The sequence below is a fragment of the Macaca mulatta genome, chromosome 1 (genome assembly GCF_049350105.2).
Source record: "Macaca mulatta isolate MMU2019108-1 chromosome 1, T2T-MMU8v2.0, whole genome shotgun sequence".
Taxonomy (NCBI): domain Eukaryota; kingdom Metazoa; phylum Chordata; class Mammalia; order Primates; family Cercopithecidae; genus Macaca; species Macaca mulatta.
Window position 1 is genome coordinate 170304595 of NC_133406.1, and position 23457 is coordinate 170328051.

At 36.7% G+C, this 23457-nt stretch overlaps 1 protein-coding gene across 4 annotated transcripts in view; it reads left to right on the forward strand.

Moving 5' to 3' along the window:
• The window catches only part of ANKRD13C (ankyrin repeat domain 13C), an 87882-nt gene that overhangs the window by 21592 nt on the left and 42833 nt on the right, over positions 1–23457 (forward strand). For all 4 annotated transcript variants that reach the window (XM_015142492.3, XM_015142501.3, XM_077954160.1 and 1 more), the window contains exons 3-5: positions 10046–10150; positions 19327–19412; positions 21198–21243. In XM_015142492.3, coding sequence (XP_014997978.1) covers positions 10046–10150; positions 19327–19412; positions 21198–21243 — 237 coding nt within the window. The remainder of the gene's footprint in view (positions 1–10045; positions 10151–19326; positions 19413–21197; positions 21244–23457) is intronic.

A 23457-nucleotide genomic window follows, 5' to 3' on the forward strand; every position in this document is an offset into this window, starting at 1 on the left:
CAGGCTGGAGTGCAATGATGCAATCATGGGTCACTGCAGTCTTGAACTCCTGAGCTCAAGTGATCCTCCTGCCTCAGCCTTCAGGGTGGCTGGGACTATAGGCACATGCCACCATGCCCAGCTAATTTTTTTATTTTATGTAGAGACAGGTTCTCCCTGTGTTGCCCTGGCTTGAACTTGTATTGTTGAAAAACAAAGTTATTTTGCTAGTTTGATTTTTAAGTCCAAATGTTTAAATGAAGCATATGATCTGCAGGATAGTATAATTTTTATTTTAGAGACAGGGTCTTGCTCTGTTGCCCAGACTGGGGTATAGCAGTGCGATCCTAGCTCACTGCGACTTCAAACTCCTGGGCTCAAGTGATCCTCTCGTCTCCAACCTCCCAAGTAGCAAGGACTAGAGAGGCACATGCCACCATACCTAACTAACTTTTAAATTTATTTTTAGAAATGAGGTCTTGCTATGTTGCCCAGGCCATTCTCAAACTCCTGGCCTCAAGCAATCCTCCCTCCTGGGCCTCCCAGAGCACTGGGATTACAGATGTGAGTCACTGTGCCTGACCTTAATTTTTATTTTAATTCTATAAAATTGGTGATTCAAATCTGTATCTTCAATGTTATAGTTATGGCTTTTTTTCTTCTTCTTCTTCTTAACAAGGAAGATTAACTAGAGTAACTTCTAAGTAAAGAGATACTCATTAAAAGGCTACATATTAGAGAAACTCAAGAAGTAGGGGCCAGCCAGGTCTCAGGAAGAGTGGGAACCAAGATGTTTGGAGGAATCAGTCGTTCTCCTATCTATTTCCTTATCATCTTTCAATCTCTTATGGTGTGTCTGCTGTTCTGTATATCTGCAGTATTCTCCTTTTTCATGATTGACTTTTTCTGTTTACTGAAATTGAACAGACCTAAAATAATTCTTTTAGGATCCTAAGTTTTAGTGACTTTCTGGTTTCAGTGTTCACTACTAACTAGACGGGTTTCTTAGGTTCCCAAATTTCTGAGCAAAAAGTTTGATTGGTCCAGTTTATCTCAAGCCAAGCCACAAGTGATGGGTGATGACGGACTTATTAATTATCTGTCTTTAAGATAGGTATTTGCTTCTTTGAAATTAGTGTTAGCTAGACTGACTTGGGTGAGATTTGGGTGTAGGAGAGGGAATCAGGAATACAGAGGAAGTATGTTTACTTTAGCAGAAATGTACATAGGGCAGGCCATGATTGACATCTCTAGCAACCTTGGTGAAAATATGTCAGATATAGTCAGCTGAATTTGATCAATAAAAACTTACGCTTTTTTTTTTTTTCCCAAAGAACATTGGATTGGAACTTTAGAAAATAACTATAATTTATTATTTACAGTATGCCAGATGCTTTTCCTAGTACTTTACATGTATTTACTAATTTAACTCTTACAACAACCATGTGAGTGAAGTACTATTATTATCTCCATTTTATGGAAGAAAAACAGCCCCAAAACTTGCCTAAAGTAGCCAAGTTTCAGTTTCAACTTGGGAGTGCCCGGCTCTAAAATCTGTTTTAACGGTGTATTGCTTTGCCCTCTTTTTCACTAAGAACCATTCAGAAAGGTCTATTATCAAAGTTGGCCAAGATGCAGCTTGCCAAATCTGATTGCTATTCTGGAATCCTTCCTAATTTAGCACTTTAGTAGTTAATATGGATTTACCAGGATTTGAATGTGAAATGAAGCCTATCTGCCATCTCTGGTTTAGGGTTCTAATTTTATTTTTCCACTCAAATATATTCTGACAGAGGGTATTCTAATTTTAGATAGATGTACTATTATGCTTCATCATATGTTTATATCAGCCTGTTTTAAAATGTATTTCAGCCAGGCGTGGTGGCTCACATCTGTAATCCTAGCACTTTGGGAGGCCGAGGCGGGCAGATCACTTGAGGTCAGGAGTTTGAGACAACCCGGTCACCATGGCAAAACCCCGTCTCTACTAAAAATACAAAAGTTAGCCGGGCATGGTGACACATGCCTATAATCCCAGTTACTTGGGAGGCTGAGAAAGGAGAATCACTTGAACCCGGGAGGTGGAGGTTGCAGTGAGCCGAGATCATACCACAGCACTGCAGCCTGGACGACAGAGCGAGACTTCGTTTCAACAACAACAACAACAAATTAAAATATGTTTCATAAAACATTAGTTTCTTTGCATCCATTGAAGTACAGGAGAAAAACCACATTAGTTTCATGGGATATTGAAAGGTATTTAGAAGAAAATAGAGTTTCCAGAGCAAATCAATTTGAAAAATATTAGGTAAATAAAAGTTAAAAAGTTTTCTTTGTTGTGGAACTTGTTAGAAATCTGATATGCTAATATGCATTGTAATGTTTCAAGTTGGGGCATGTGTTGGCCATAGTGGTCAGAGTTCCCCACAGTTATTTGATGTTTGCTCTTTTTCGCAAGTATCTTGACAGACTAGAGTTCTGTGGGATGTATTCTGGGAAACACTTGGTTAGATGACTCAGGATCTGCAAATAATGTTGGTATTTGTTGTTTCTGAATCCTTTTCAAATAGAGTAGACACAACCGATTACATACTGATCCATTAGCATTTTTCCAGTTGTGTACCCTTTTTTTTTTTGCTTTTTTTCTTATGATCTTTATGTATGTGTTTGTATAATTCTCTTTTAAAATAACTCCAAACAAACTTGAAAGTCTGTTTATATTTTTTATATTTGGTTGCAAAAGAGTAAGATTGGAATATGTAGCGGAAAATAAAACATCTACTTTATACTTAGTGTTTCTTTTTTTTTTTTCTTTTTTGGGTTGGAGTCTAACTCTGTTGCCCAGGATGGAGTGCAGTGGGATGATCTTGGCTCACTGCAACCTCTGCCTCCTGAGTTCAAGCCATTCTCCCACCTCAGCCTCCCTAGTAGTAGCTGGGATTACAGGCGTGCATTACCATGCCAGGCTATTTTTGTATTGTTAGTAGAGATGGGGTTTCACCACGTTGGCCAGGCTGGTCTCGAACTCCTGACCTCAGGTGATTTACCCACCTCGGCCTCCCAAAGTGCTGAGATTACAGAACCACCCCGCCTGGCCTACTTAGTGTTCTATATATTGCTTTTACATTATATCATTGTTCAGCCTAGATAGTCTATTCCCTTTTATCTTGTTTTAAGATACACTGTACCTTTAGTGATTTCATTTAGTAGTAGCTGGGATTACAGGCGTGTGTTACTATGCCCGGCTGATTTTTGTATTGTTAGTAAAGACAGGGTTTCTCCATGTTGGCCAGGCTGGTCTTGAACTTCTGACCTCAGGTGATTTACCCACCTTGGCCTCCCAAAGTACTGAGATTATAGGTGGGAGTCACCATGCCTGGCCTACTTAGTGTTCTATACATTGCTTTTACATTATATCATTGTTCAACCTAGATAGTCTATTCTCTTTTATCTTCTTTTAAGATACACTGTACCGTTAGTGATTTCATTGTTGAAGTGCGTGTTCTGTTTGTGTACTTGTCTATAAACACAACAAAATTTCCCAGGGCCTTCAAATAATATTTTGATTGCGGTAAAGAGAATCTTTTATACTTCTACATGCTTTCTTTCTCTCACGCATCTTAACCTACTGAATAGCGTTAATTTTTCACCACAGAAACTGATTTTTTTCTGAATTTCTGAGTCCATTGACTAATATTAGTGATGTCACATGGGAGGTTATTGAACTGTGGATTTGGATGGAAATGAAGAAGAATATTATACGTAATTAAGGAAGATTTCAGGAAGTTTTACGAGATGATATAGAAAAAGTAATCTTTAATTCTTAACCTTTTGGTTGAAAACATCAGAGAAAGGTTTTTCAAACCAGTTGCTGCAACTTTTAATTCATTTTCAGTCTTTTTTGGATCTGCAATTTTTAATTTTTTTCCTAAAGTAACTTTACAATTAATAAGGTTTCTCACTTTAATAACTCTAGATATTCTGTTGTTTCCGACTGTCCTATTTTTCTCTTTTTTTTTTTTTTTTTTGAGACAGAGTCTTGCTCTGTTGCCCAGGCTGGAGTGCAGTGGCACGATCTCGGCTCACTGCAAGCTCTGCCTCCTGGGTTCATGCCATTCTCCTGCCTCAGCCTCCCGAGTAGCTGGCTCTATAGGTGCCCGCCACCACGCCTGGCTAATTCTTTGTATTTTTTTTTTAGTAGAGATGGGATTTCACCATGTTGGCCAGGATGGTCTTGATCTCCTGACCTCGTGATCTGCCCGCCTCGGCCTCCCAAAGTACTGGGATTACAGGCGTGAGCCATCGCGCCCAGCTAACTGACCTATTTTTCTCATTGATTCTCTGTATATTTGATCACCTTTATAGTTCTTACTTATTAATCTGTGATTTCTTTCTGGTTTTTTTTTTTTTTTTGGTTTGTTTTTTTTTTGAGATGGAGTCTCACCCAGCCTGGAGTGCAGTGGCATGATCTCTGCTCACTGTAACCTCCGCCTCTCGGGTTCAAGCAATTCTCCTACATCAGCCTCCTGAGTGGCCAGGATTACAGGCGCATGCCACCACGTATGGCTAAGTTTTTTATTTTTAGTGCAGACAGGGTTTTGCCATGTTGGCCAGATAGGTATCAAACCCCATACCTCATGATCCGCCCATCTTGACCTCCCAAAGTGCTGGGATTATAGGCATGCGCCACTGTTCCTGGTCTAAATGTGTGATTTCTATTCCTCATAATTTGCGTTTTCCACAATCCTTGTCTTGACTTCTTCCTGGCACATTTATGCATTCTTTAAGCCTTAGTGCCTAATTGTTAACTACCTTCTTTTCTTATTATGCATTGTTAACATTACCGAGAGAAGACATTTGATTGATCTAATTTTTTTTTTTTGAGACGGAATCTTGTCCTGTCACCGAGGCTGGAGTGCAGTGGTGCGATATTGGCTCACTGGAACCTCTGGCCCCTGGTTTCAAACGATTCTCCTGCCTCCGCCTCCTGAGTAGCCGGGATTGCAGGTGTGTGCCACCACCCCTGGCTAATTTTTGTATGTTTAGTAGAGCTGGGGTTTCACCATGTTGGTCAGGCTGGTCTCAAACTCCTGACCTCCTGATCCACCCACCTCAGCCTCCTAAAGTCCTGGGATTACAGGTGTGAGCCACTGCACCTGGCCACCAGTTCTTTTTTTTTAAAATTATAAGACTATGTCATAGGTTATTAGCATATCTATGAGTATCTGATTTTTTATTAGTTGCTAATCTCTACTTCAGCTGAGTTGTGACTAGTGAGTGAAGGGCATCTGTTCTGCTGGGTCTGTGGCATATCAGAAACATTGTTGACATGTCTAGGATAATATGTAAATCTTATATGAATTCTAAGGTATTGCTTTAGATATTGTTGTGCAACTTGCTTTTTAATATTTTTATATTATCTTTTTTTCTTTTCTTTTTTTTTTTTTGAGACAGAGTCTTGCTTTGTTGCCCAGACTGGTGTGCAGTGATGCAATCTTGGCTTACCACAACCTCCGCCTCCTGAGTTCAAGCGGTTCTCCTGCCTCAGCCTCCTGAGTAGCTGGGACTACAGGCGTGCGCCACCACGCCCAGCTAATTTTTGTATTTTTAGTAGAGTCGGGGTTTCACTATGTTGGCCAGGCTGGTCTCGAACTTGTGATCCACCCGCCTCAGCCTCCCAAAGTGCTGGGAGTACAGGTGTGAGCCGCTGCTCCTGGCCCATTTTTTTCTTTAATGACTTTTTTTGGTTACTAACACATGCATGTTGAAACACTTGAAATCATACAATACATAGATATATAAAAACATGATCTCTCTACTTTTTTTCCTGATGTAGTTAACATTTACAGCCTCATGGATATCCTTTCATATCGTATGCTTTACTTACAACACAGACTTTGTCTTCATGGAAGTAGAATCCCTACAGATAGTACTTTGCCATATTTTTCTTTTCTTTCAAAAGTCTACCATGAAATAGCTATAGAAATTTGTAGATACCTTACATGTTTACATTCCCATATACATGTATACATACAAACATATTTACAAAACCCAGTGGTTTTTTGGGAGATGGGTCCATTTGTTTTTATTCTTTTTTTTAAAAAATTTTCTTTTTATCTTGGCTGTCATCCCCTCTTCTTATTAATCCCCTTTCCAATAAACATGGTAACGCATGTTAAAACCTGCTAGATATTCTTATATACATTTCTGTATGCTTATTATCATATAGAAATATTTGTGCATGTGTCTGAACATATATACATTCGTGTATGTAGTTTTTTACTCATTTCTTTATTTATTTAGTTATTTATTTATTGAGTCAGAGTCTCGCTCTGTTGCCCAGGCTGGAGCGCAATGGCGCTATCTCGGCTCACTGAGACCTCTGCCTCCAGGCTTCAAGCGATTCTCCTGCCTCAGCCTCTGAGTACTGTGATTACAGGCGTGCGCCACCACACCTGGTTACTTTGTGTATTTTTAGTAGAGATAGGGTTTCACCATGTTGGCCAGGTTGGTCTTGAACTCCCGACCTCAGGTGATCTGCCCACCTTGGCCTCCCAAAGTGCTGGGATTATCGGTGTGAGCCACCGCACCTAGGCTTACTCATTGCTTTTTAAACAATGCAATCATTATATACTTTTGTGTTGAGCAGATGAATTGTATCACTTAGCAGTACACCGTGAAAATTCCTTTAAGCCTGTTGGGATGGCTCTAATTGATTCCTTTTTTTGATTTATTTAATTCCTTTATCCTTCTCAATATTTTATTATAAAAAATTTTAAATATACCCCCAAAATTGAAAGATGATCACAACAAACACTCAAATACTTTCCACATAGACTCAATAATTAACATTGTTTCATATTTTAATTTATCTTTGTATGTTTTATATATATAAATTTTTGTTGTTGTTATTTGTTTGTTTTGTTTGTTTGTGTTTTTGAGCTGGAGTCTCACTCAGTGGCACGGTCTTGGCTCACTGCAACCTCTGCCTTCTGGGTTCAAGCAGTTCTCCTGCCCCAGCCTCCGTAGTAGCTGGGATTACAGGCCAATGCCAACATGCCTAGCTAATTTTTTTGTATTTTAGTAGAGACAGGTTTCAGCATGTTGGCCAGGTTGGTCTCGAACTCCTGACCTCAGATGATCTGCCCCCCCTCAGCCTCCCAAAGTGTTGGGATTACAAGCGTGAGCCACTGCTCCTGGCCTGTATATATTGTTTTTGTTTTACCATTTGAAACCTAAATGTAGATATTATGACATTTTACTCCCAAATACTTCAGCATGCACCTCTAAGAATACAGATGTTCTCCTTCATAACCACATTATCATTATCACACCAAGGAAAATTAATGATATCTTTAAAATATCGTGTCATACCCAATGCATATTGAGATTTCTCCAATTGTTCCCAGAATGTCATTTATAGGTTTTTTTATATTGAAACATGACCCAGTTGAGGGTCACTCATTGCATTTGGTTGTTATGTCTCATAATCTAGAGCAGTTTGCTCACCTTTTCCCCAACTTTGTGCCCAACTTTTTTGAAAAGTCTTGACCAGTTAACTTGTAGAACGTCCTTTCTCTCAGATTTGCCTGATCATTTTCCCTCCATGTTTCTTAACCTGTTCTTTATCCTTTGTTTTTTCTGTGAATTGAAAATTAGCTATAGAGGCTTTATTAGATTCAGGTTAAACATTTCTGGATAGAATACTTCATAGGTGAAATTAGGAACTTTACATATATCACATTGGAATCACACAATACTAGATTATTTCATTGTTAATTGCCACTAAGTTAGATAGTTTAAGTGATGATCTTCAAACATATCCATTGTAAAGGAACATTTTTCTGTTTGTTATTAGTAAATATTCTTGGGACAATACTTCGGTTCCATGTGAATATCCTATTCCCAGCATAAAGCCTTTTACCTACTGGCTTTAGCATTCAATAAAGACCTTTGCCTAAACCAGTTACATGGGGTTTTATGTTAAATTACATGGGTATTATGTTAAATTTTCTAATTTTATCATTTATTCTACATTTATTAGGTAGCATTGCATTATTCTGTAAGTAAGAACTTATTGCCCTCCCTTTTATTTCTTGATGTTGTTATGGGCTTATCAGTTTTTTTTTTTCAATGTGTTACAACTAGTTAGCCATTATTCTTTTTGATGCTAAATTTCCCAAATTTGGCTCACCATTCAAGCTAGCTTCTCTGTACTTTTGATATGACTCTAGTCTTAAAAAATGACTGTATATTATTACTGTAATGTAGATGCAACATGCCTATTATTGCCCTACTGTGGACATTCACTTTGTTTCCAGTATAATTGCCATACAAACAACACTAAAATAAACATTCATTTATTTTCTTTTATACCTATTTATATATATAGGTATATAAGAATACCTATATTTTTATATACTGTTACTGGATTGAAACACTGCTATGAAATTTCTGTATTTATTTTACATTATTGTAATAAAGTTCCCTGCTAGTATATTTATTTCCTCTATCACTAGGAATAGTGCTAAAGTGCCATTTGTTCTCCACCTTAGCCAACCCACATTACACTGTCTTGACACTCTTACTTCTTTTAAAGCACTTATCATTATCTTGCATTATTTTTCTTTTCTAGTTATTAATTTACATGTTATATTCCAACATAGGAATTGCGCTCTTCGATAGCAATACCTTATCTAGTACCTGGTATTTAGAAATTGCATATAATGGACATTTGGTAAATATTTGCTGAATTATTGATTGAATGAATGGATGGATGGCTGTCTTTTTTTTTTTTTTTTTTTTTTTTTTGAGAAAGAGTTTGGCTCTTGTTGCCCAGGCTGGAGTGCAATGGCGCAATCTCGGCTCACTGCAACCTCTGCCTCCCGGGTTCAAGCGATTCTCCTGCCTCAGCTTCCTGAGTAACTGGGATTACAGGCATGCGCCACCATGCTCAGATAATTTTGTATTTTTAGTAGAGATAGTATTTCTCCATGTTGGTCAGGCTGATCTGGAATTCCCAACCTCAGGTGATCGGCCCACTTCGGCCTCCCAAAGTGTTGGGATTACAGGCGTGAGCCACCGCGCCCGGCGTGGGCCTCAGTTTTAACTTTTTTCCTGTTAAATAAACTTTTTATTTTATTTTAAGATGGAGTGTTGGCTGTGTTACGCAGGGTGGAATATAGTGACGCAATCTCGGCTCACTGCAACCTCTGTCTCCCGGGTTCAAGCGATTCTCCTGCCTTAGCCTCCCAATTTGCCGGGACTACAGGCGCATACCACCATGCCTGGCTAATTTTTTGTATATTAGTAGAGACGGGGTTTCACCGTGTTAGCCAGGATGGTCTCGATATCCTGACCTCGTGATCTGCCTGCGTCGGCCTCCCAAAGTGCTGGCATTACAGGCATGAGCCGCTGCGCCCGGCCAAGTTTTTATTTTTAATTAAAGAAAAAGTTTTCTCAACCTATAGAAAGGTCTATACCTTAGACCTCTTTTGATTATTTGAAAAACTATCTAGATTTGTCGTTGTATCATAAGCCGAGTTTTGCCCCTTTTTTGAACATTTTTCCAAACAATAAGAATTATAAAATTTGAAAAATAAGTGTTTATAGGAAACATTACTGACTCTTTTTGAAAGCACTTTTGTTTCTGAAATAAAAAATGAACTTTCTATTTGACATTATGGACATAAAAATCCTCTTTTGGGTTTTACTAGCTGATAGATATTTGCATGTAAATCACTCTTGAAGTTCTTGGGTTATCTTTTAGAGTATGAAAACATGAAAAAAATACTCTTGGGAACAATTATTAGGGAACATGATACCTTCTTTGCAGAGAGATCCAATTTACTTTTAGGTAGTAGAATGGATACTTTTTAAATCTAGGGATCTGAAATTACCTGGTTTAGTTAGATACACAGGAATTTTTCAAATTACATAATTCTACATGGTACAGTGTTTATTTCATCTATTTATGTTAATTTGGTATTTTAAACTTTTATATATTTATATTTAGAGATTCTAAAAATTGCATGATGTTTGATATTATTACTACTTTATTTTGCAGAATGTGCCCATTTACTTTTGGCTCACAATGCTCCAGTCAAGGTGAAAAATGCTCAGGGATGGAGCCCTCTGGCGGAAGCCATCAGCTATGGAGATAGACAGATGAGTAAGCAATATGAATTACTGTTGTTGATGTATCTTCTAAAAATATGAAGTCATGCATTTGAAATATTCTTCATTCAATTTAACTTGCCATGATATGAACATTTGCAATTATATATAAACTTACATATGAATTATTTATGACTTAGGAACTTGAACATTGGGTGGTACACAGAAAGAATTGAGAAATCACGTTTAAAATTATGAATTTTTTTCTTTTGCAGCATTCTACCTTACTGATGTTCTCTGATTTTTTTTTATTCATCCATAATACAGGATTTAAAAAAAATGAATAACCTGACTGTCTTTTTGGCAACTGCTTAATTATTTAGGCCATTATTGGAACTAAAAATAACCATAGTGTTACAATAGTTACCTGCTTTAGTTGGTAGGTATAGATTTTGCTGGAAGCAAGGAAGAAGACTGTCTCTATTTTGTTTTAGTCATTAAAAGAGTATTTCCAAAACATGTTGTATTCTTTTTGATAATATGCTGAATGTTCAGTTATTCCAGTCTCCTTCCTCCTACCCGTAATTTTTTTCAACTTCACAAACAGATCTTATTTTTGTCAAGTATATCTCAGTAGTGGAAAATTTTACAAAACTTAATCTGGACGAATGGGAATATTATCTTGCTGGTAATATTATCTTTATAGTTTTAGGCTGAAAATGATTAAATCTAACTTTGTGGAAAAAAATAAAAAACGTTGGCAGCTTTATTAAAGAAATGCATAATGTGGAACTCTTCTAGGATGTTACATAGATTCAGTCTTATTTTGATGCTATGTTTTGGGCTCTTCTGGGCACTTAAGATTTGGCAGGCTGGGCGCGGTGGCTCACGCCTGTAATCCCAGCACTTTTGGGAGGCCAAGGCGGGAGGATCACCTGAGGTCAGGAGTTCACCACCAGCCTGGCCAACGTGGTGAAACCCCGTCTCCACTAAAAATACAAAAAAATAGCTGGGCATGGTGGTGGGCACCTGTAAGCTCAGCTACTCAGGAGGCTGAGGCAAGAGAATCGCTTGAGCCCAGGAGGTGGAGGTTGCAGTGAGCGGAGATCGCGCCATTGCACTCTAGCCCAGGTGACGAGAGCAAGACTCCGTCTCAAAAAAAAAAAAAAAATTATTTAGCTGTATATTCTACAATGACACAATCTTGGCTCACTGCAGCCTCCACCTCCAGCGTTCAAGGGGTTTTCCTGCCTCAGCCTCCCAAGTAGCTGGGATCACAGGCGCTTGCCACCACGCTTGGCTAATTTTTGTATTTTTGGCAGAGACGGGGTTTCACCATGTTAGTCAGGCTGGTCTCAAACTCCTGACCTCGTGATATGCCCGCCTTGGCCTCCCAAAGTGCTAGGATTACAGGCATGAGCCACCGTGCTCAGCCTATAAACAACTTTTAATGGTGAAGTTATATTTGGGTCTAAGATTTACTGAGATAAAATTGTAATATTTTAACAACTAAAATGAGTGTATTTTTTTTTTTATTTGTTATACATTGACAGTTGTCCTTTCTGGACATGTATCAGGAGACTCTCATGAGAGCAAGAAACATTACTAATCCTAGAACTATTTCAAGGAAAAGATAAAAAATGTGAAAATCCAAAAGAAAGTGATAATAAGAGTTGCAACAACTGGTCTGAAGAAACTTCCTCTGATTTTTCTAACTAATTAACAGAGTGGAGAGGAAAGCAGATTGGCTTCTGGGTTTCTGTCTAGTGTGACTTTTGTGACTTTCAATTATTCTTTTTTTTTTTTTTTTTGAGATGGAGTTCCGCTCTTGTTGCCCAGACTGGAGTGCAATGGCAGGATCTAGGCTCACCAGCAAACTGTGCCTTCCGAGTTCAGGCGATTCTCCTGCCCCAGTAGCTGGGATTATAGGCATGCATCACCACACCTGGCTAATTTTGTATTTTTAGTAGAGATGGGGTTTCTCCATGTTGGTCAGGCTGGTCTCAAACTCCTGACCTCAGGTGATCCACCAGCCTCGGCCTCCCAGAATGCTGGGATTACAGGTGTGAGCCACTGCACTCGGCCTCAAGGATTCTTTTATTCAGAATCAGTATTTACTGAGTCCTTACTATAAAACATGTGTGCATATTAAGATGTGGAGAATAAAATACCTCGTCTCTTCTGTTTAAGAATTCATAATTATTGGGAAGGCCAATAAACAAAATTATCATGGAAAATTAGTTAAAGGATATTTAACAATCAATTTAAAGGTAAAAGATTGAGGCTCGGATAGTTGAGATCTGTTCTTAAAGTGATTTTCTTAGGTAGAGTGATATCTTAGCCATTCTAAATAATACCCCATTGACTATTATTATGTAATTATATAGCCATAATTGCTCAGTGTTGATATTTTCATTACTTTCCATCACATGAAACAAATACTTAACTGCTAACTTAAAGGATAATTAATTGAATAACTCTTACAGTGCATATTTAGAAATATTAATATAAACGTATAATGGTGTTAAACATGTGTCTGTACTTATTTTTATTTATTTATTTATTTTTGAGGCCGAGTTCCTGTGATTCTCATGCCTTAGCCTCCCGAGTAGCTAGGACTACAGGTGCCTGCCACCGCACCTGGCTAATTTTTGAATTTTTAGTAGAGATGAGGGTTTTACCATGTTGGCCAGGCTGGTCTCGAACTCCTGACCTCAGGTAATCCACTTGCCTTGGCCTCCCAAAGTGCTGGGATTACAGGCGTTAGCCACCACACCTGGCTATGTCTGTACTTTGAAGTTATCTTAAGCACTGTGATTAAGTTTTTGATTTTTTAGCTTGTGTTACATTAACATTTTCTGGGCTCAGAAAATTATATTTTTTGAGAAATCAGAGATAATCTAATATAATTAATTATTGGCAAAACTTTGTCACCTATTTGTCCATTTTTTCTGATTTCTGATAATTTTGCTAACATTCTTGTACCACAAAACACACAATGCAAACTACTTGTCAGAAACTGTTTAGAATCATTTCACTAATAAATAATAAAATTTCAAGATTATATTGCTTTTGTGCCTTACAGTGGTTACCTGGTAAACAGTGATCAGCCCAGACCAGTGTGAGATAGAGATATGGATACAAGTAAAAAGCCTTTTTTTCCCCACAATTTATCCCTCACCCATGGTCCCTAGCTTTCTCTGATATAGACAGCTCTGGTTTCTTTATGCACTCTGGGATCTAGTTGTGTTTTGTCTCCCCAGAAGTTGCTCACAGTTTGTGTGCAGATTTATGTCATGGTATACTTATGTTATGGTAGCTTTGGGAATTCTATTGGCCTTTGTCTTTTTTTTGTGGCACATCAAAGGTTAATGTGGTGTGAGAAACAGCAATTCATACTGGTTTACAGTCTTACGTTGAACTAGAAGTCTTCATTTAGCCTTCAATTTTATATTTCTTTTTGAGAGAAGGCTTTCCTCAACTTTTAGAGTAGCTTAAGTTCTTCTTGTTTTACATTTTCAAAGTGGTTTAGTCTTTTCCTTTGCAATATGTTGCATACTTCTTATTAATTTTTCAGTATGTGTTCCCTACTCTGTGTATCTTGATAATATAAGCTTTGTGAGACTTCAAGTCATGCATATGTTGTCTTATTCACCCCTTTATCTCTGGTACAATATTTGTTTAATGAATTAATGAAGAGATGAATAAAAACTGCAAAGAAAATTCGAGACTGTGTATCAAGAATCAAAATTTTTCTTAAAAGTATTATATTAGATGCCAGTAATCCCAGCACTTTGGGAGGCCAAAGCAGGCAGATTGCTTGGGAAACATAGGGGGACCCCAACACTGCAAAAAGTACAAAAATTAGCTGGTGTGGTAATGTGTGCTTATAGTCCCAACTACGTGGGAGCCTGAGGTAGGATAATTGCTTGAACCTGGGAGGCGGAGGTAGCAGTGAGCTGAGATCACACCACTGCACTCCAACCTGGGTAACAGAGTGAGACTCGGTCTAAAAAAAAAAAGAAAAAAGTAAAGAATTATAGTAGGACTTTTACTTATCACAACTCTCCTGAGTTTTCAAAACTTTATAATGTTTTTTCTTATAAGAAAATGATGACATTCATTGTAGAAAATTAGGAATTATAGGGGGAAAAAAGAAAATAATATCACTCACAGATAACCACTGTTGGGTCAGGTGCAGTGGGGCATGCCTATAATCCCAGCACTTTAGGAGGCTGAGACAGGTGGGTCGCTTGAGCCAGGAGTTCAAGACCAGCCTAAGCAACATGGCAAAAACCTGTCTCTACAAAAAAACACAAAAATTAGCCAGGCATGTTGGTGTGTGTGTGTGGTCCCAGCTTCTTGGGAGCTGAGATGGGAGGATCCACTTGAGCCTGGGAGGCTGAGGCTATGGTGAGTCGACATTGTGCCACTGTACTCCAGCCTGGAGCCCGGGACAAAGCGAGACCCTGTCTTAAGAAAAAAAAAAAAAAAGACAACCACTGTTAATATTTTGTTATATTTTAGTTTCATCTTCTGGTCATATTATTCTCTACATAAAATTCTTTAAAACTTCCTGTTCTGAGGACAAAGACCAAAATTGCTAATTTTGTTTATGAGGTCCAGTATGATAGTATCACTTCTTTGTCTCCTTCCTTATCTTGTTCTTTCCATCTGGCTTTCTATGTGTCAGCTGGGCTGGCTTTTTGGTTTCTCATAGTCCTCATACTTATATATCCCCCTCTTTTTGTCACAGCTCTTTAAGATTCTTCAGATCTCAGCTCAAGTACAAGGAAATTTTCTCTGCTCTTATACTGTGTCAGAACTCTGCCCATTCCCTTTAGGCAGAGTGTATGAGGCCAGGAGTTGTCTATTTGTGTTCTAAATACCTACTGGATGTGTCAGAAACATAGTCAGGATGTGCTATTAACCATGATGTTGAGGAAATCATCCTATTTTAGGGAGAGAGACCAGTGAATATTCTGTGGCATTCTGAAGTATTCACAAAGTCCTGGGGGAAACAGATGAGTGGAAAAGTTATTCAGGTTTTTAGCAAGGTGTTTGGTTCTTAAAACTGTCTCAAAGGATTTTAGGAGCTAAAAAGGTGGGTGAAGACATTCTACTCTGCGAGAGTGGAATGTGTATAAAGCGTGGAAATGTAAAAAAACAAGGCATATGCTAGGGAACAATATATATTTGGTATCTTCTTTTTTTTTTTTTTTTGAGATGGAGTTTCCCTCTTGTTGCTCAGGGTGGAGTGCAATGGTGCGAATCTTGGCTCTCTGCAGCCTCTGCCTCTCAGGTTCAGCGATTCTCCTGCCCCAGCCTCCTGAGTAGCTGGGATTACAGGTACTTGCCACCATGCCCAGCTATTTTTTTTTTGTATTTTTAGTAGAGACGGAGTTTCACTATGTTGGCCAGGCTGGTTTCGAACTCCTGACCTCAGGCAGTCCACCTGGCTCGGCCTTCCAAAGTGCTGAGATTATAGGCATGAGCCACCGTGCCCCTGTATTTGGCTTCTTAATGATACATGGCAAAGATGGATGAAGGGGCAAAGACCAGTGTTGGGAAATGAAGTTGTAGTGATAAAGGGACCACATTGGTATCAGCTTTATGTACTATTCAAGATTTTAATCTCAATTTCTGGTCTCTGCAAAAGCCTGGAAGACTTCAAAGCAGGGACTGATATTATTAGATAAGTGAAAAGACTTTCTAATTAATACAGTGGAGTCAGGGAGGCAAGAGATATTTAGAAGAAAACATTTTTGGAACAAATGAGTTAAGCTTGACTTAAAGACATAGTGTTTTTAGAGAAGAAAGGGATAGATTAGAAAGTAATTAAAAGAAAGATGTAGCTGGGCGTGGTGGCTCATGCCTGTAATCCCAGCACTTTGGGAGGCTGAGGTGGGCGGATCATGAGGTCAAGAGATCTAGACCATCCTGGCCAACATGGTGAAACCCCGTCTCTACTAAAAATACAAAAATTAGCTGGGCGTGGTGGTGCGCGCCTGTAGTCCCAGCTACTCTGGAGGCTGAGGCAGGAGAATAGCTTGAACCCGAGAGGCAGAGGTTGCGGTGAGCTGAGATCGCGCCACTGCATTCCAGCCTGGTGACAGAGCAGGACTCCGTCTCAAAAAAAAAAAAAAAAAAAAAAAAAAAAGAAAAATTTAACAGAATGGATTATCTCTTGGATATAGGTAATGATAGAATGATTCAGAGTAACTCTAAGGTCTCTATTATGGATTGATGGTGATTTCATTAATTAATTGATATGTAGACTATAGGAGCAAGAGCAGTATGGTCTTTAATTTGTGTTAGAGTTGTTGGGTTTGAATCAGCTGTAGCACATCAGGTAGAATTGTCCAAGTGGGAAGCAGGAAATAGATTGGAGCTTAGAAGGAAGAGGAGTGCAAAAGATGCAGATTTAAGTAATACTTGGAGCAGTAGGGCATAGTCCAAAAGTTTTACATCAAACTGTAAACTTCAGTTGGAGAAGGAGGAATGAGAAAGTAAAATTATTTGTGGTTTATGGACTTTTGCATTTAAGTCTTTGTATGAATTCTCTTATCACCTAAATCCTCTAAAGCTAATTTTATCTTCATTATTAATCAGTATTAGTAAAATTCTTACAATATGGGAATACAAATACTGCAATACTGCTGCCTAAAAAGGATACTGGTAATTTTGTGTAATTGCTTTCTGAATGTTTGTGCATCCATAAGAAGTTTGAGTTTCTGGTATTTTTCAATATGAAGTCTTATATAGAAAAAGGAATCTCTTTGCATGTGTTATTATACTATGCTTATATACAGTGGTTGCCATTACCTTTTTAATAATGTTTAGTCGTTATTTATTGAATGCCTTCAGTCAGTTACAATTATATTTAGTTAATAAAATCAGGCTGATAAAAAAATATATAGCCTCTGCTTTTTATTGAAAGACCCTTTCTATCTAGGAATTGAATTCTTTTCATTCTCTACATTCAACCAAGGTCCATTTCAATCTGAAGGTAGATTGAATAAGATTTATTAAGGTACTTGAGCTTATAGTGGAAAACAATGACCATTAAAAAGAATTTTACTACATTTGGGTAATGTAACTTTGACATTAAAGTTAAATATAACGAACAGGAAGGTTTGTCAGATTCATACGAACTTGAATCTGTAAATGATTATCTAAGTCATTGATTCTCAGACTTTTTGGATTTCACAGACCAGAAAAAATTTTTTTACTGGTGATTGATATAGGGAATCTAACTTTTTCATTTTAGACTATCAGAACTTTATAAAAAAGATAACTACTGTCTTTTGTGATCCACATTTTATTTTTTAAAAAGATATTTGAAACCAAAAGTAGGAAGAATAGTCTTTTAAAAATTTATTAAGAAAAAACTCATTCTAGTACACGTTTTTTCTCATTTTCTGCATATCATCGGAAACTCAAACAATTGGGCACAGAAATGTAGGTTCGTATTTGGGAACTACTGATTTAGGTCACTGAGCTAATAAATGGTAGAACTGAAACTAGGTCCTATGTTTCCTGATTTCTGTGTCTCAGTTTTTATTATTTTGAGACACCTTCAGTAATTTAAACATTGTTCTTTGATTTTTGGCTTTTTAAAATATATTGGAATTTAGTTAGACCTGTAGTTAAAAATAAGAAGAGCTCCTACTATTTTTATATCCTTCCCTAGATTTTTCCTAATTTTGGGCCTATGTGGACAAAAAAAAATCTGGTCCAAGCTTTCACTACTTTTTTTTTTTATTCGCCTTCTGCTTCTGCGTTCCACGTGGGACTTGAAGTGGTTTATAAGAATGCATACTGTGAAATAGTAAAAATAATTTACTGATTTTTAAAAAGCCCTCAGAACGCATATGTATATGTATGTATATGAAAAATATGTTAGAATCAGGAGGAAATTAGCATGTATTGATGTATATATTTCCCCCAATGTACATTTTTCCATGTTCTTATTTTTTCTATGTTTATTTCATTCAAGTCTAATATTTTTTCTTATTTTGATAAATGTTAAGGATTAATTGATTGATTTTTGCCAGTGAATTTTAGACCTTCTTTCTAACAGATAAAAATTGTGTTTAGTTAATTGCAGGCACAGTGTCTTGCTCTGTCACCCAGGTTGGAGTGCAGTGGTCATAGCTTACTGCAGCCTCAAACTCTTGGGCACAACCAGTCCTCCTGCTTCAGCCTCCCAAGTAGCTAGGACCACAGGTACACACCATCAAGCCCTGGCTAATTTTTTTTTTTTTTTTTAAATAGAAATGGGGTCTCACTATGTTTCCCAGGCTGGTCTCGAACCCCTGGGCTCAAGTGATCCTCTCACCTTAACCTCCTGAGTAGCTGGGTCTACAGGTGCAGGCCACTGTGCCCTTACTTCTATTCTTACTTGACAAAGGAGAGGGAAAAAAAAGGAAGTTTAGAGAAATTAGGTAGTAACTTGTCCAAGTTTACACACAACCACTAAATGGTAAAGCTGGGGTTTGAATTTTAGCGATGTGCTTAAATCTCAGTCTCTTAGTAATTGAAAATATACTGCGGAGGACTTTAGGTTTTCTTAGATTCAGAAGTTCTTTTTCCAGATACAATAAGATTCATATTTGTGTTTTTTATACTGTGCTGGTAGTATGTGAAGGTACATCCTCCAGTGAAAAAAGAACAGATACACCTGGTAACAATTATAGGTAATTATATGTTTTTAGAAAAGTGGCTTCCAGTGGGATTTTTGAGATCTGTTGTTTTTGAGATCTTCCTTGAGGTCAGTGTTCTATTAGGATATTACATCGTTTGAATGAGTTTGGTTATTTTGGCACAGTTAGGCAAATCCTTACTGATAATTAAAAACTAGTAAAAGCTAGGGTGAATATGGTGTAGGTTAATGTTGAAATATCTCTTCTCATTATTCTTTGGGGATCATACCAGTTTTATTAAACTTATTTACTAACTTATTCTATCTATATAGGTCCCATGTTCTCTGACTTCTGTGTCTCAGCTTCTTTTACTATTCCAAGAGACCTTCAGTAATTTAAACATTGCTCTTTGATTTTTGGCCTTTCAAAATGTATTGTGGTTGTAGATACATACACACACATATACACACACATGCATGTGTGCATATGTGTACATGTATTATCTGTCTATATGTGTAATAAGCCAGTGGTGTTTTTATTGCATGATGAAAATTTAAATTAGTTATTTTTAAAATTTAAACTTTAGTTACAGCTCTTTTGAGGAAGCTTAAGCAGCAATCCAGGGAAAGTGTTGAAGAAAAACGACCTCGATTATTAAAAGCCCTGAAAGAGGTAAGCTATATTTCTTTGTTTATTTTGCGCCTTGGGAGTAATTATAAGTGTAGTTTTAAGCATTTTTTTCTTAATACAATTGAAATTCTCACTTATTAAGGGCCAAAATATGGTAAAAAATTATACCTAAATTACGTAATAATCATAGTGTATAAATGTGATCTTCACCTCACTTTGAACTAGGAAGATAAAGATTTATTACTTTCGATAAATTAGATAAGAGGTCTAAAGAAAAAAAAAGGAGATAAGTCATAGTTAATGGCAATAATTTTCCTTTGCCTTTGAATTAGAAGATTCTCTAGAACTAAAGCCATTGCTACTAGAAGTGGCAGGCTATTTTATTTTTATTTATTTATTTATTTTGAGACAGCACCTCACTCTGTCACCAGCTAATTTTTTGTATTTTTAGTAGAGATGGGGTTTTTCCATGTTGCCCAGGCTGGTCTCAAACTCCTGAGCTCAAGCAATCCACCTGCCTCAGCCTCCTAGAGTGCTGGGATTATAGGTGTGAGCCACCGTGCCCAGCCTGTATATTCTTTATATAACAAAAACCCTTTTTATCTGTCCTACGTCCTTGTGGTAAGAGCTGGGTATGCTGGCACAAAAAAGAGAGTGGTTTGTTTTCTGTTGTTACTCTCTTCCTCTGTATTTCTGCTGCCTCAAAGAACTGTGGGAGAAAGATTAGACCTGTCATGATGTTATGGTGATAGCTTGTCTCTGTTAGCCGTGCTTTTTTTTTTTTTTTAAAAGATCTGAAGAAATAAAGAAAAAGCCAGAAAAATGTTTTACTTGTGTTGCAATGATTTCTACTATTAGCATTCACTTTTATCACTTTTTGAAAAAGAAAGACTAACTTGTTGATGTTGCTATATTTCTAATGCTCTACTTCTATTTAGAACATATACTCTTCACAGTTACAATCTTTGGTGTCTAACTTCTGATTTGCAAAATAAAAATTTTTTTTCGGCTGGGCATGGTGACTCATGCCTGTAAACCCAGCACTTTGGGAGGCCGAGGTGGGTGGATCACCTGAGGTCAGGAGTTCGAGCCTAGCGTGACCAAAAAGGTGAAACCCTGTCTCTACTAAAAATTTAAAAAAAAACTTAGCCAGGCGTGGTGGCAGGCGCCTGTAGTCCCAGCTACTTGGGAGACTGGGACAGGAGAATTGCTTGAACCCAGGAGGCAGAGGTTGCAGTGAGCCAAGATCATGCCACTGTACTCCAACCTGGGCAATGGAGTGAGACTGTGTCTCAAAAAAAATAAAAAAATTTTTTTCATAGATATTATATGATGACATGTTTCAGATTTTATAAACTTGTATTATCCCTTTACAGAAAAATATTTTCTATTACAATGGGCCATTTTTTAAATGCCATTATGAGGCTATACAAATAATCATTTTGGTAGTAATTTTTAATAACACTTCTAAAGTTAACTATTTAAAAAATAATATTTATTGTTATTGTTATTTTGTTTATACTGGGAAGTGTAATATGTGTTGATGGAAATTTAAATGCTTACCAGTTTCAGATATGTTACTATGTAATTAAAATGTTCTTATAAAATATACAGGTGCATATTTTCCTTTGTAATTAAGTATAGTAATGCATGTATTATAATGTTTTAAGGAATAGCCATATTTTTTCTATCAAATTCCAAACATTAAAGTTAATATTTTATCATTTTCTATTTCTGACTAGAGACCTTTGATGATAAAAGATTTTTTAAAGCATAAGAGCTGTTAACTAAGGTGCATTTAGTAATTATTCATATTTCATTTTTCAGCTAGGTGACTTTTATCTAGAACTTCACTGGGATTTTCAAAGCTGGGGTAAGAGTGTGCTATGTTTTACTATAAAATATGTACTCATGCAGAAATGCAAGTACAAAAATGCCTATCATATAGAAATGTTAAGATAACAAATTTAATACTTGCTGTGAGGAAAAGTATTTTTCGTGACATTGACTGTAATCGTTATAAAGCCCTATAATATTTAATTATTCCAAATTGATTAGTAACTTTAATAAATCTTTTTTTTTTTTTTTTTTTTTTTGAGACAAGTTCTTACTGTTGCCCTGGCTGGAATGCAGTAGTACGATCATAGCTTACTACAGCCTTGAATTCTTGGGCTCAAGCAATCCTCCCCGCTCAGCCTCCTGAGTAGCTAGGACCGCAGGCACATGCCATCACACCTGGCTAATTATTCTATTTTTTGTAGAGATGGAATCTCGTTTTGTTTCCCAGGCTGGTCTAGAACACCTGGGCTCCAGCAATCCTCCTACTTCGGCCTCTCAAAGTGCTTGGATTACAGAAGTGAGCCACCACATCTGGCCAATGGTTTATATTTTTAAGGTTGAAAATGCTACTTTTAGTTTTAAAAATTTTGTTTTACAAACAGCATTTAAAATTTAATAATAGAATGCAAGGAGTTTTCAGAAAAGAAAATAATTATGGGATTATAGGACTACTGAATTGAAGGATGTTTGAAATCTAGTACTTAGATCTCTGAATGTGGAGAATTTAGTTAACATCTTTTGTTTATGTATATTTTGTGTCTTTCAGTTATTTTGCCTCTTGCATACTTTATAGCCACTTTCTTTACATACCATTTGGTTGAACAGTGATTCCAATGACTTATGAAAGACCCTAATTTTGCCCCAGATTTTTTTGCAGTCATTTATTGACTTACCTGAACAAGATTTTTCTCCTCCTCATAAAACTTTCATATCCAAATATGAAGTTTGATTCTAGTGACCTTTATTTTACTAATTAAACAACTAAATTTTGTTGTTTTTAAAGATTTAAAAAAATGTAATCTGTAAAAAGGTTTGGACATAATGAGCTTCTGTGCGTTTTTGTTAAAGCATCTAAATTAATTTTTGTTGTTTTGGAGACAGAGTCTCACTCACTGTGTTGCCCAGGCACATATGCATATTATACCAAATGAGGAACTTTGGGCTAATAATTCAAAGTCAGTAGAATAGGAATTATGAACTAGCAAATCTGTTTCTTTTCAGTTCTACATTCTGTGCCTCTTTGATTTTCTCTATACATTTAAAAACAAATTCTAGACTGTGAAATGGAAATTACTTACAGTACTTAGCCCCATCCAGTGCTGCTACTGCCCTTCCCAGGCAATTTGTAGTGGGATTTCCAGAGCAAGACTCTGTCTCAAAAAAAAAAAAAAAGAAAAGTAATAGAAATTTCACAGTTTTAGGCCTGGTCTATGTTAGGTGAATAAATGCAACTTAATTTAAAACATTACATTCTGGCATTTGTTAACGTAGAGGAAGTTATGATATTCTCACAATACACTTGGGTTTGCAAATTCAGCTTCAACTCATCAGTAAGAAAATAGGTTATACAATATACTATATAGCAGTAAAATGCCTAGAAAGTTACCAGATTTAAACTTTAATTAACAATTATACTTGTTATTTCTTCTAATTCCCTTATATCTTCTGATTTCTTCTGAAAAAATAAATGTAGCTATAAATCTGAAGTCCATTAACACTTATTTCTCTCTACTATATGAAAAAATAGTAGTTTTCTACTGTCTTGAGAAAGAGTCTGGCCTCTTTTCAACAAGTAATAATTTTCTACAAATTATATTTTTGATAAACTGCCTTCTCTATTTGGAACTTTTAGATACAAATCAGACTACAGCTTATGTAAATTTTAAACATTGATTTTATAACATGTATACATTTCTACAAATTGTATTATGCTTTTTAGTTAGTTTTGACTAATACAAATTATAATTTAATACTAAAATTATCCTCAGAATTTACAAAGATTTTAATCTATTTTTAATAGACTATTCACTGTTAAAGTTTTGAACATTATAGAAAATTAATCAGGTATTTTTAAGTTTCCCTGTTACCACTTCCCAGAGGTGACCATTGTTAACATTTCATATGACTACTTTCAAATGCTTTTCAGTGCTTGCTAAAGTGTTTGTGTATATATCTACGCACACACAACCCCTCAGAATTAGGTTTTTTTTCTCCCATGGCATCATACTATTATATTGTTATGCAAGTT